The sequence below is a fragment of the Pinus tabuliformis genome, chromosome 6, assembly GCF_031772625.1.
Source record: "Pinus tabuliformis cultivar Carrire ecotype Pingquan chromosome 6, CPIR1, whole genome shotgun sequence".
Taxonomy (NCBI): Eukaryota; Viridiplantae; Streptophyta; class Pinopsida; order Pinales; family Pinaceae; genus Pinus; species Pinus tabuliformis.
In genome coordinates, this window is record NC_142292.1 from 269,729,104 (window position 1) to 269,743,608 (window position 14,505).

A 14,505-nucleotide genomic window follows, 5' to 3' on the forward strand; every position below is an offset into this window, starting at 1 on the left:
GCTGTTACATTAAAATCCTCAGGTGTTAGTAATTTACTGTTACATTAAAATCCGTAGGTGTTGGTAATTTGATAATTAAGATTTTTAAGATGGAAATTAAAAATTCCATAGAATTGATGTAATTCCTCAGACAAATTTTCAGAATGAAAACAACAACAATGTGAAGAAGCCAAACCCAATTTAGCAGTACACATTTTTGACAAAAAGAATCATGGATGGAAGGAGTGGATGAGTTTTGTTAACTCGTTTTTGTGCGAAGGATGAATGCTGCGCAGGAAGAGGAATGGCAAAAAGCACAGGAGATAGGCATCAGCGCAGATGTGGATCTCATCACTGCGGCGAAACAGCAACTACTGTTTCTTGGTTCAGTCGATCGGTATCGGTGCCTTTACGATGGACCAGCTTTACAGCGAGCCATTTACAGGTACATATTCCTTTTTCAAAACTTCAGCTTTTACAAATAACTTATTTGTTCCTTTTCAAATATAACTTCGTATATTAAATGTGATAAAAATGGCATTAACATAAAAACCAGACTCTGTGAATTTTCTTTTGTTGAATTTTTATATTAATTATTAAAGTTTGTATCGATTTTAAATTTTTGTTGTAACAATCCCCATATTTCTATGGAATTTGTAATTTCCATTCTCGGCATCCTAGTTACTGGTTTGGAATGTTTACCAATTTTGCTGGTTTTGGTGTAATGAAAACCTCTTCATGGTATCAGACCCTGGACCCAGGTTCAATTCCCCCAAATTGGATTTGAGGGGGTGTTGGAAGATTCATTGCACCTCTATAGAATCCGTAATTTCCACTAGTTTGAAAGCTTTACCAACACCTGCCAGTTTTAGTGTAACCAGAAACCTCTCCGATTTTATTTTGGAGAGTGAATTTTGTTTTATTAAATTTCAAAAAAAATCAATATAAATATTTTATTTAACACAAAAATTGTAGAGTGTGAAGTTTCTTTAGTTGAATTCTATATCATTCATCAGTTTTTCAGTCAATTTCAGTATTTGTTACATTCATCGCATTTTCTTTGATTGAGTTTTACACTAATTATGTTGTAAATTATAATTCAGATTTTCATATGTTTGACACTCAGTTTGAAATATTTGAAATTATAATATTTCTGTTTATTCAAAACTTGTCGCACATATTGAATTTTCTTTCGTTGAAATTATATTGTTATATGCTTGACACTTAAATCTGAGATTCGAAATTTTAATATTTTGAAAAGGATAACTTATCCTCTTTATCATTTTATCTTCATCACACTAATATACATATAATAATTATTATTATAATATATTTTATCTACATCACACTAATATACATATAATAATAATTATTATAATAACATTAATTTAATTTTGAAGTTACTAATTTTTAGCATATATCTAATATTTTAAAATATATATATTTTAAAATAAATTTATAATGTAATTATTTAACATATTTAAAATTAAAATTGAATTTTAATTTCTTAATATTATGTTATTTTATATATGTTATGTATATTAAATTTTAAACATAATAATTAAAATATATAATTTATCTTAATATTATATTTTTATTATTTATAAAGATTATTATATATTTATTAAATTTATATAGAATATCTTTACTAAGTTATTCAAAAAATAGCAATGATTCCAGGAAATTGGTATTGAGGGACAAGCTCATAAACATCTAATTACAGAAAAATGAAACTATTCCACATTACCTCTCCAGATTCACTCGGTGTCAAGATGAGATTAGAGGATTTGGAGAAAATTTTCCCTCATTCGAGTTAGTGAGCCTAGCTCTCCTCGGCCTTCGAAAATCCTGGCACAACTACTAGGAATTTGTAAGTGGGAGAGACAAGTTGCCAAATTGGGAGAGATGTTAGTCCATTTGGTGCAGGAACAAATTTGATCGAACACTGGAGATGGAATAACATCCAAAGCTAAGGAGGAAGATAATTTTTCTTTGGTTGGGAAGGGAAAGAAATCTAAGGGAGAGAAGGACCAACACAAGCCAAAGTCCAACCAGAACAATGGCAAGAAGAAGGACCTAAGCAAGATAAAATGTTTTCATTGCCATGAATATGAGCATTGTGCCACAGTGTCTACACAAGAAATATAACAATAAGCCTTCAGGTGGAGCAGGATGCAAATCAATTTCCCCACAATTTGAATTAGACTTCACCCTAATTGCATGTATGGCCATCACTGTAATGGGGAGTATGTGGTACCTAGATTCAAGTTCCTTGTTCCATATGAAAGGATGCAAAGAATGATTCATTAGCCTAGAAGAGAAAGATCTCTAGATGCACGTAGAACTTGGGGATGATGGGAGGTACAGTAACAAAGGAATTAGAACCACAACCTTTAAGAGAGATTCAGGTTCCCATCATCATCTAAAAGATGTCATGTATATACATGGGTTGAAGAAGAATTTGATATCTATATTTGTATTGGACGATAGAGGTTATGATGTTGTTTTTAGTAAGGGGAAAGCCTTTCTAAGACATGTAGTTGCCTAGAAAGTGAAATAGATTGGACTTAGAGTGAAAAATATATACAAACTTGAGGTGGAAACTTGCGCTACATTGATTAGCAAGGTAGAAAATGTGGAGAGTCGAGATGTTAGAGAACTTTGGCATAGGCACATGGGGCAGTTACACCACAGTGCTTTAAAAATCATGTTGTAGATTGCCACCGGTCTTTCTAAATGCACCCTTTACTAGCATGATGTTTGCAAGGGATGCACATTGGGGAAATATGTCAAATCCACCTTCCAAGGCCAAGATAACAGAGAGGCAACAACCCTGGAGTGAGTCCACTCTGAAGTATGTGGACCATTTTCTACAGCTCTACAATAAAACATAGGTATTATGTAATTTTTGTTGATGACTTTTCTCGAAAATACTAGATCTTTTTCATGAGGAAAAAGGATGAAGTGTTTTCAAAATTTGTTGAGTTCAAAGAATTCATTGAAAAGGATATTGGACAGAAATTGAAAGCCCTGATAAGTTATAATGGAGGAGAACTTGTTTCTAAAACCTTCAAGGAATTTCTGCCAAAGAAGGGATTAGAAGAGAACTGATAGCACTCAATAACCCACAACAAAATGGGGTGGATGAAAGGAAAAATAAAAGCACAGTGGGAGTAGCAAGAGCCATGTTGCATGATCAAGGGCTGTCATTACATCTATGGGAAAAATCATGCAACATTACAGTTTATTTGCAGAACAAGAGCCCTCACATAAATACTTGGCATGATCACACCCGAAAAAATCTTTCTCTGGGAGGAAGCTAGATGTATCTCATTTTTTAATTTTTGGAGCTACTTTGTATTGTCATGTCTCCATGGATAATGGGAAGAAATTGGAGCCTACAACTAAGATGGGAGTCTTTGTAGGATACACAGAGACTCCACATAGTTACCGGGTGTATTTTCCCTCACTCAGGGTGACACTAGTGAGGAGAGATGTCAAATTTAATAAGGAAAAGGCTATGAGATGCTCTCTAGAGCAAGAATTGAGTATCCCACCAGAGGAGGAGCTTTTGGCTCTAAAGGTGGAGCCTCATTCAGAGCTTCAGGATGTTATGCAGTAGCCACATATAAAGTAGCAGATAGGAGGCCAAGTGGAGGAACTTACTCAACCAAAACCTTCCAAAGAGGGGAGGTAGAGAACTACAGAAGCTTATAGATTGGTGCAAGATGCACAGGAGCATGTGGGAGCTCCTACATCTTTCGAAAGGCAAAGGAATTCACCAGACAGATACACTAGTTATATGGCTCTCATTATGGAACCCATTGAGTCAGGGCCTTCTTAATTTGAGGAAGTATTTTCCCAACCAGTGTGGGTTGATGTCATGGTGGAGGAGTATGAATCCACCGTGAAGAACAGTGTATGGGAGGTGGTGTCGAGGCTAGAGAAAAATTCAATGATTGGTTCTAGATGGATTTACAAAGTGAAGCATGCAGTTGATGGGAGAATCGAGAAGTGCAAGGCCATATTTATGGACAAAGGATTCTCACAAGTAGAGGGAGTGGACTATGAGAAAAAAATTCCTCAATGGCAAGATATTCCTTGATTAGAACCATTCTATCATTAGTTGCATAGATGATCAGGTGCTCAAAATTACGCTCAAAACTCAAAGTGGCATAATCTCGATAAACTTAGCTTCAGATCGAAGTGCTTGTCATCTTGATTCGAATAGTGTGAATGACACTCGAATCTGAGCTCATATGAAGAAGTTAGAGCAAGTCAAAGTTCAGGTTTGACTTGGACAGATGGTAGGAGAAGATGACGTGGCAAGACTCTTCAGCGAATGGGGAAGCACCAAGTGGCAGGCCACCATTGGCCCTTCATTTCGCAAATCGCATATCGCAGGTAGGTCAGCATTAAAGAATCAACCCCAAAACAAGTTGGGGTGCAATGTAATAATCGCAATCGCACATCGCATAAGAAGTACTAAAGAAACCAACCCCCAGTGTACCGAGTTGTGATGTGATAATCACAATCAAAGATCCCATAGTGAAGAGTCTTGTATATATCTTACCCCCTGACTCCACCGATTACAATTTGCGATGGATCTTGGATGCGATAAGATTATGGATTTCAGTTGATAATTTTGTCAGGTCCATCGTTTATTGCAATCGCATATCACCCACGCCGTGTTCCATAAGACCCATCGGTTCTCTTCGATTGTGATTTTCGATGGAGTTGTTGATGTCGATAATTTATGGCTTCCGCAAGGCCAAATTTTCGCCTGGTTAGCGCTTTTTGGAGAGAAATTGTAGGATCATGCCGGAAATGCTGCAATTTGTGGAGCGAATATTGGGAAAACTAGGAGAGGTCATAACTTCTTTAGTTTTCCACCAAATTGGATGGAAAAAGAGGCTAGGTAGCCATTTTTGGACATTTTGGACTCATTGGAGCATGTTTCGGAAGAATTTGAGCATTTTAAACACATCTTTTACATTTTTTAGCATAATAGAGAGGCCCAAGCCATTGGAAGTTGGACCAAGGAGACGTAGCCCAGGATGGGTGAACTCCTTTATCATGTTCCTATTGTAATGTGTTTTTGATGATGTTCTGTACATGTTTATGTTGTTGATCAGTCTCTTATTTATGTTTAATTATTCATAAAATTAACATAAAAACTTCATTTTTCACTTGCAAAAATTTATGAATCCATAAGCACAATGAAAACATTTTATAACTAATCTGAGGAGGATCTTAGCAGAGCAACCTAATATTCCAAATTAGATCATTTTGGTATCAGAGCACTAGGTTTTCTTTGTGAAAGAAGGATTTAACTGTTTGGAATTTTGTGTCATGCTTACAAGGTTAAAACTCAAAAGAGGAGAAGGGAAGCTGGGTGGAAGCCATGAAATTGGATCAAGGGGAAGGAGAGCAAGGTTTCCACAATCTCCAACACCAGTTCAACCTCAAGTTGTAATTGAGACTCCAGAGATCAGTTCTCATGAAGGAGAACCTACAAACATGACAGAAGATGAGAAGACCTTCAGAAAGGGTTTCTTTGATATGACAGAGATGGTGAATGTCGTCTATGAAGAGAGGAATACTAGGTTGCAAGGGGAAATTTCCAAACCTCCCAAAGGAGATGGTTCTTCAAGAGGAGGTAATGGAAATGGATACAAACTTCCACCCTCTCCACCATCTTCTTCATCTTCTTCCTCACAAGCATCTTCACCCTCTTCCACTAACACAACCCTTAATCATACTCGTCATCATACTTCAAAAGGAACTAGTAAATCACCTTTTTAAAACTTGATGTTAAATTTGAGCTGCCCATGTATAATGGTGAAGTGAATGCAAAGAAGCTTGATAATTGGATTCATCAATTAGAGGTTTTTTGTAGGATTCAAAACCTTCAAGAGGATGACATAAAGATTTTGTTAGCTTCCTTGAGAATGGAGGGTCTAACACTGGTATGGTGGGAATCAAATACCAAAGAGGAGATTCAAAAACATGATAAGATCTCAATTTCGTGGAATGATTTCATTGCCGCAATCAAAAGACAATTCTACCCTCTAGCTTATATACAGAAAGCCATCATGAATTGGCAGAACGTTAGACAACTTAAAGGTCAAAGTGTGCACGATCACACCTAATAATTCAGAAAAAAGGTCTTTGATGTTAGGTGTAGATTTGCAATCACAGGACACATTGCTGAAGTACATAGGGGGTTTACACAGTTACTTTAGGCATACTATCTTAATGTTTAATCCCAATAATCTAGATGATATGTGTGTGCAAGCCACTCATCTTGAGGCAAGAGGGAAAAACACCCTAGAAGAAGGTAGTAAAAAGCCATTTAAGAGTAAAGGAAAGGAAAATACTTTCGAAGGGAAGGCAAAGAAAAATCCATCTATCGAAAAAGAAGAGAGAAAGTTACATGCAAACATTGTTCCAGGGAGGGTCACAATGAAGCTGATTGTTGGAAGCTTCATTTTGAAATGAGACCAAAGGGAAAACAAAAGACAACGGAAACCACTCAACAGGATTTGGGATCAGATTCGAGTGATGAAACTAAAATCACAGCCATGGGGTTAAAAGGAAAAGAATCCATTGCTGGCACTAATTCTTCAAAATCACAAAATGAAACTCGAAATGAAAAGAGGAGAATATAACTTTTTCACATAATGGTGATCTCAAAACACAACAAGATTGATACACTTTTTGATAGTGGCTCTCAAGCTAACCTTATCTCTGAAAACATTATCAAAAGTTTAAACTTAGAAACTGTTCCACATCATAAACCATATCCACTTAGATGGGTGTGTGATAATGCGAAATTGCAGGTTACTAGAAAGTGTAAACTGAAATTCGCCATTACTGCAAATTCCATAAATGAAGTGGAGCTTGATGTTGTGCCAATAGATATTTGTGGCATATTTTTGGGCAGCCCATACCTTTATGACAGAAAATCTATCTTCCATAGGCATGAAAACAAATATCATTTATTCAAAGATGGAGTAGAATATATTGTGAGAGCTCATAGCAAGAAAATAAATATTTCACTTGTTAATGCAGGGCAGATGAAAAGACTAGTGAATTCGAGCAAGAATTTTGTTCTTCTAATGATCAAACCCAAGAATGATGTTGATAATGAAGATTTTAAAGGTTGTGATTCAAATTTGAACACTAAATTGGTTGACGTATTTAACCAATATGATGAGATGTTTCAGGAACCAAAGGGATTACCTCCAAGAGAGGAATCCAACATGAGATACAGTTGCAGCAAGATTGTCCTCTTCCTAACATTGGCATGTACATGATGTCACTGATGGAAAGGAAAAAAATTAAGAAGAAAATTTAAGAGTTTTTGAATAAATGGATCATCAGACCATCTTCCTCGTCATGTGATTCACCTATTGTCCTGGTGTAGAAATTCTGAAAATTCTCTACAAATCTCGCTCTGAGACCTATGTAGAAAATCTGACTGTAGATTAACTCGATAATGCAATATAACCAAAGCAAAATACTATAACCTACTTCTACTATCAATTTGCAGAAGCTTAAAATATTTGAGCAAGATCAAGTTGAACACATATAACCAAAAGAAGAATCAATGCACATGAAACGCGGAAAATACTCAGGGGAAAGCCTCAGCTAAAAACCCCACTATCTGTATTATCATACAAGTTGGAAATATATCAGAATTACACAAAGCCTTAGCTCTCACATCTAGCCATCTCTCAGTACAATCCTCACAGATTCTCACAGGCAAAATAGACTTCTCATAAGCCTTCTCCTCTTCCCTCCAAGCTCCTATTTTCTTGCGCAGTTTCTCCTGGGTGATCCTCCTATTACCAAGTGTAATACTGATCTCACACATTGCTCTAACACACTGTCAGAACTGCGCAATATTCAAGGAATGATGCCTTGACTGCATGCATGAGTTTTCTTTATAAGAGAACACATGCAAATGATAGTACATTTTCCCTATCTTTAATCTCAACTAGGTCTTTCTCATAATAGACATGCATGAGTTAATGATGAGAGAATATTCAGTTATCTGGAGTACACTAGTTGAGTGCATGCATGCATCAATTGACTGATAACTCACAATTAGTTCCTCAAACAGTTTGGAACTAATTTAACTGGACTTAACTCAATAAACTGAGCTAACTAATTACAACTCAAATATAACTCAATCTTATCTCCTTAATTAATGGATAATCTCCTTAATTTAAGGGACACTTGTTGCATGACTTCAGAAATAATTCTAACTTGAATTTGTCCAACTAATTAACTCAAGATGAATTAATTAATTATTTTTCAAGCTGCTTGTGAGACTAAATTTGAATTTTAATTCACAATTTTAATTCAAGGACAAATTAAAATTGGAATAGTCTTGTTGCCACATTTCAACACTCCCTCTCCACAAGAAAGGGATTATCTACCACCCTGATCCTGTCTCTATGGAACTCGAATTTACACTTTGACAATGCCTTTGTCAAAATGTTAGCATCTTGCTCCTCTATCAAAATATACTGCAGCAACATGATCCTCATCACTACATGTCTCTGAGATGATGATACCGGATATCGATGTGATTGGACCTATCATGAAATATAGGATTCTCAGAGAGTTTGATACAACTCTGATTATCACAATAGATCATAGTTGGATCCATCCTCTGATTAAACAAACCAACTAGGATCTTCCACATCCAGATGGCCTCACATGTTGCCTGACTTGCAGCCATGTATTCAGCCTCTACCGAGCTGAGTGCAACTGACCTCTGTTTCCTACTGTACCAAGAAATTTCAACTAACCTAAGGTTGAAAATCCCTCTTAATGTCCTCTTCCGATCTGATCGACTCCCTGCCCAATTTGCATCAGTGAAGCCCTGTTGCTTCACTCCCTTTGTCCTTTTGTATCATAATCCAAACTGAGATGTGCCTTTGAAGTATCTCAATACATGCTTTTCCGCCTTCCAAAACATCTTGGTAGGCTAAACCATCGCTTGACTCAGCTGGTTCACAACATAGCACAAATCTGGTCATGTGTTCACTAAGTACATCAGTAAACCCACAAGTTTTCTGTACATAGTAGCCTCTACAACTTCTCCTGAAGTAGCATCCTCCTTCCTCCAATTACCTGCTAGAGGAGTCTGCATGGGCTTGCACTTCTCCATGTGGAATCTCCTGAGTCTCTCATTGGCATACTTGCCCTAAGACACAAATAACTCCCCATCCTTCTGCCACACTTCCATGCCAAGGAAGTAATGCATGAGACCCATGTCCTTCATCTCGAATTCTCTTGCAAGATCCTCCTTGCAAGACATGATCAATTGATCATCACCTGTCAATATGAGATCATCAACATAAAGTACAATGATCAATGGATTACCTTTCACCATGATGTGGTATAGGTTTGCATCTGCTTCACTCTTTATGAAGCCCAACCTAGTGAAGTAGTTGTCTATCCTGGTGTAACAAGCATGAGGTGCTTGCTTTAGCCTGTACAAATCTCTCTTGAGTCGGCACATATGCAAATCACGATCAAAGGTCTCAAAACTTTCTGACTGCTCTATGTACACCTCTTCCTCAATCTTTCCATTGAGGAATGCAGTCTTCACATCCATATGATGAATATTCCAACCCATCTGTGCTAATAGTGCCAACATCGATCTGATAGATGAGTACCTTGCGACAGGAGCAAAAGTCTCATCATAGTCAATCCCCTCAACCTATGAAAATCCATGGGCAACAAATCTTGCCTTATGCTTCTCCACACTACCATCAACAGCTTGTTTTACCTCATAAAGCCAACAGAAACTCGCAACTAACTTGTTCTCCAGTCTCGGAACCACATCCCAAAAACTATTACGAACTATCGAGTCATACTCCTCCACCATAACATCAACCCAAATTGGTTGTTGCACTGCTTCGCCTCAAAGGAAGATGGCTTGGTCTCAACACATTGCCCAACAAGGGCCATGTATCATGTGTACCTCTCAGGTGGCCTCCTCTATCTGCACTGAGAAGATGGTGCTCCCACATTCTCTCTCGCATCCTCCAACAATCTATCATCTTCTCTTGTGCATTTCTATCCATCTCTGGAAGACTCTGCTTGAGTGGATGTCTCCACTCCTGGAACCTCTGCATGCTGCTGCTCCGCATCAGTGTGAGGCTCCTCCTCCTTAGGAACCAACAATTCCTCCATAGCCTGTAGTTGGAGCTCCCTCTCAAGGGAAACTCGCATGGCCTTTTGCTCATCAAACTTGAGATCTATGCGAACCATTGTCCTCCGACCATGGAAAATTTTAGGGGCTAATATTCGCAGGTGGGCTAATATTCCATGCTTTTTCCCAAAAAAGGATTCGCCAATTTCCATTTTTTATAAAAATGAATTCGCCTAATTTTTATAGTATCTTAAAAATTGCCAATATAATATATTGTCTAATATAAAATAATTAGAAATATAAACAATTTTACAAAATTATCATCAAACATATTAAAATTTGGATATTAGGGACTAGTAAGATTCGCCAAGATTGCTAAACTTTAAGATAAAGTTCCATCCTTAAAATTTTCCCTACCTCCGACTGGTAGGCAAGTACACCCGATAGTTGTGAGGTGTATCAGTGTACCCCACAAGTATCCCCAACTCTATTATTGGCTCAAGCTTCTTCCGTGCATCCTTTGTCACATGGCAATATACCGATGAGCTAAAGATCCTGAAGTGACCCACATCTGGTCTCTTACCAGAGAAAGCTTCCTTTGGTGTCTTCATCCCAAGTATGTGATGAAGGCTTCTATTCTGCAAATAGACCATTGTGTTGCATGCCTCATCCCACAAGTGAAGTGGTAGGCCTTGGTCATGCAGCATCAACCGTGCTGCCCCTACAATAGTTATGTTCTTCCTCTTGGCCACCCCCAACTGCTGTGGGTTATAAGGTGCCATTAACTCTCGTTTAATTCCTTCTGCTGCACAGAAGTCCTTAAACTCTTGAGAGACATATTCTCCACCTTTGTCACTTCTCAAGGCCTTGATCTTCTTCCCTAACTCTTTCTCGACCAAATCTTTGAACTCACAAAACTTTGTGAAGGTTTGGTCCTTCTTCTAAATGAAATAAATCCAGCATTTACGAGAAAAATCATCAGTGAAAATCACATAATACCTTTGCTTCACTATGGATGCCATCGAGAATGTTCCACACAAATCAGTATGAACTCGCTCTAAGATAGCCTCTGCTCGACTGTCTCGATCATGAAAAGAAGACTTTGTGTACTTTCCCAAGGTACAACTTTTGCATGTGTCAACTTGCTTAAGTTTACCTTTGGGAAGTCCTGTAGATATCTGATGCATTATCTTCAAAGCCCCATGATGCAAATGGCCCAACCGCTTGTGCCAAAACTCGCCAATATATTGGCTTTGCACAAATTCTGCTTTCGTACTCAATGCTACATAATCATCTACCTCTAGTTTATAGAGATTCTTCACCTGAATCCCTATCCTCTTGGTCTGGCCCATGGCTATGTGTCTTAGGAACGCCTTTCCTTTACTAAAGACAACATCATAGCCTTTGTCCTCCAACATCACAACCGATACCAAGTTCTTCTTCAGTCTAGGCACATACTTCACATCTATCAAGGTGAGAGGAGCTCCATGCTCCCTCTGAAAAGCAACCGTGCCCACTCCTAAAACACTATACTTTCCGTCATCACCCATCTCTATGCGCATCTTGAGGTCTTTCTCCTCCAAGGTACTAAATAAAATTTTATTTCCAGTCATGTGGAATGAGGCTCCACTGTCAAAATACCAAACACAACCCACCATCAATGACACCATGCATTCGATGAGGGTAAAGTCCATTTCGAATTGAGAGGCTAATGCCTCACCTTTCGATCCTTTTGTGGATCCCTTCTTGGACTTCTTCGATGGGCAATTAGTCACATAATGTCCCATCTCGTGACAATTAAAGAATCTCACTTTAGACGTGTCACCCTTCTTCCCTCCATGAGAAGCATTCGATTTGGAATGGGAAGCCTTCCCCTTTCCTTTTCTTGCCTTACTTGCTAAGGCCAGATTTTCTTCATCATCATTCTTTGAAGAAGAACCATCTCGTGTGCTCCTCCTGATTTCCTCCTACATAAGATCTGGCCATAGTCATTCCCAATCCGACAGTTTCTCCCTTCCATTCACAAAGTCCTGGTAGCTATTCCAGCTCTTTAGAAGGCTAAGGAGAGCGAGGCTCACCATATCATCATCGATAGTAGTTATTCCCACACTGCTAAGCTCATCTCTGCAGGTGGTGAGCTTGTTTAGATATGTAGAAATAGTATCACCCTTCTCCATCTTAATTCTTCGAAGATTATCCTTGAGTGCCAATTTCCTTTGGTTGCTACTATTCTGGTAGAGGTCCTTCAATGTCTTCCACATTGAAAATGGAGTATCCTTCCCATGGATTCTCGAGACAATATGGTCTCGAGTTCCCTCAAGGATGATCCATCTCGCCTTCACCACACACTTCTTCCACTCAGCCAACTCTTGTGCATTAGTTGAAGCTAGCTTTTGGATTTCTTGATCAATGAATTCCTTCAAGCTGTTGTCCTCTAATACAACCTCCATGCGCTCTTTCCATGCTATGTAATTCGAGCTACCATCCAAGGCATACTCAAGTCTCAAGCCATTGAACGCCATTGGCCAACCTGAAGTATGATATGAATTCGATTTGCACCTGCAACCCTGAACTTCAAACTTCACATTCTCTTCTTAGTATATTGTTCACAACTTTGATAAACTTGGCTCCAATACCATGTAGAAATTCTGCAAATTCTCTACAAATCTCGCTCTCAGACCTATGTAGAAAATCTGAGTGTAGATTAAATTGATAATGCAATATAACCAAAGTAAAATACTATGACCTACTTCTACTATCAATTTGTGGAAGCTTAAAATATTTGAGCATGATCAAGCTGAACACATATAACCAGAAGAAGAATGAATGCACATGAAACACAGAAAATACTTAGGGGAAAGCCTCAACTAAAAACCCCACTATCTGTATTATAATACAAGTTGGAAATATATCAGAATTACACAAAGCCTTAGATCTCACAGCTAGCCAGCTCTCAGTAAAATCCTCACAGATGCTCACAGGAAAAATAGACTTCTCATAAGCATTCTCCTCTGCCCTCCAAGCTCCTATTTCCTTGTGCATTTTCTCTTGGGTGATCCTCCTGTTACCAAGTGTAACACTGATCTCACACATTGCTCTAACACACTGTCAGAACTGCGCAATCTTCAAGAAATGTTGCCTTGATTGCATGCATGAGTTTTCTTTATAAGAGAACACATGCAACTAATAGTACATTGTCCTTATATTTAATCTCAACTGGGTCTTTCTCAGAATAGACATGCATGAGTTAATGATGAGAGAATCTTCAGTTATCTGGAGTACACTAGTTGAGTGCATGCATGCATCAACTGACTGATAACTTACAATTAGTTCCTCAAATAGTTTGGAACTAATTTAACTAGACCTAACTCAGTAAACGAAGCTAACTAATTACAACTCAAATATAACTCAACCTTATCTCCTTAATTGAGGGATAATATCCTTAATTTAAGGGATAACTGTTGCATGACTTTAGAAAGACTTCTAATTTGAATTTCTTCAACTAATTAACTCAAGATGAATTAATTAATTATTTTTCAAGCAGCTGGTAAGACTAAATTCAAATTTTAATTCACAATTTTAATTCAAGGACAAATTAAAATTGGAATATTCTTGTTGCCACATTTCAACACTTGGTTCCAAAGAAGGATGAAATATGGCACATGTGTGTGGACTTTCGTGCATTAAACAAACTTATGGTAAAGAACTGTTACCCACTGCCTAGAATAGATGATTTACTTGATCAATTGAAAGATCCAAAGTATTTTACTAAGCTAGACTTGAGATTTGGCTGCCGTCAAATTAGAATAGTTGAAAGAGACATTTGGAAGACAACATTCAAAACAAAACAAGGTTTGCTTGAATGGCTAGTTATGTCTTTTGGTTTATGTAATGCTCCCGCTACATTCATGTGTGTGATGAATGATGTGTTGAAGCCATTTCTTGATGAGTTTGCCATAGTATGCTTAGATGGCATCTTGATTTTTAGTAAATCTCATGATGAACATGTCATGCATGTAACAAAAGTACTTGATGTCTTGAAAAAAGAAAGTTGTATCTTAAGATGTCAAAGTGCGAGTTTGGAAAAACTTCTTTAGTTTACTTGGGTCATATTATTGGAGGAGGTGAGTTGAAAATATATCCCTCCAAGGCTGATGTCATTGTGAATTGACCAAGGCACATGACAGTTTCTGAGGTAAGAATTGTTTTGGGAGCAGCCCAATATTGGAGGAAATTCATTGCTAATTTTTCTCTTGTAGGAGGTCTTCCATTGTCAAAAGGAGGTCATGATTATTTGTATGTAGTTGTAGATAGGTTCAGCAAAATGTGTATTTTGATGCCATGTAAAAAGA

General features: G+C 37.7%; 1 protein-coding gene across 1 annotated transcript in view; it reads left to right on the plus strand.

The window, feature by feature from the left end:
- Nucleotides 1–251: 251 nt before the first annotated feature.
- The window catches only part of LOC149258402 (glycine-rich domain-containing protein 2-like), a 93,718-nt gene continuing 79,464 nt past the window's right edge, over nucleotides 252–14,505 (plus strand). Inside the window, exon 1 of the mRNA XM_089415287.1 lies at nucleotides 252–424. Within this exon, the coding sequence (XP_089271413.1) occupies nucleotides 261–424 (164 nt within the window). The 5' untranslated portion in view covers nucleotides 252–260. The remainder of the gene's footprint in view (nucleotides 425–14,505) is intronic.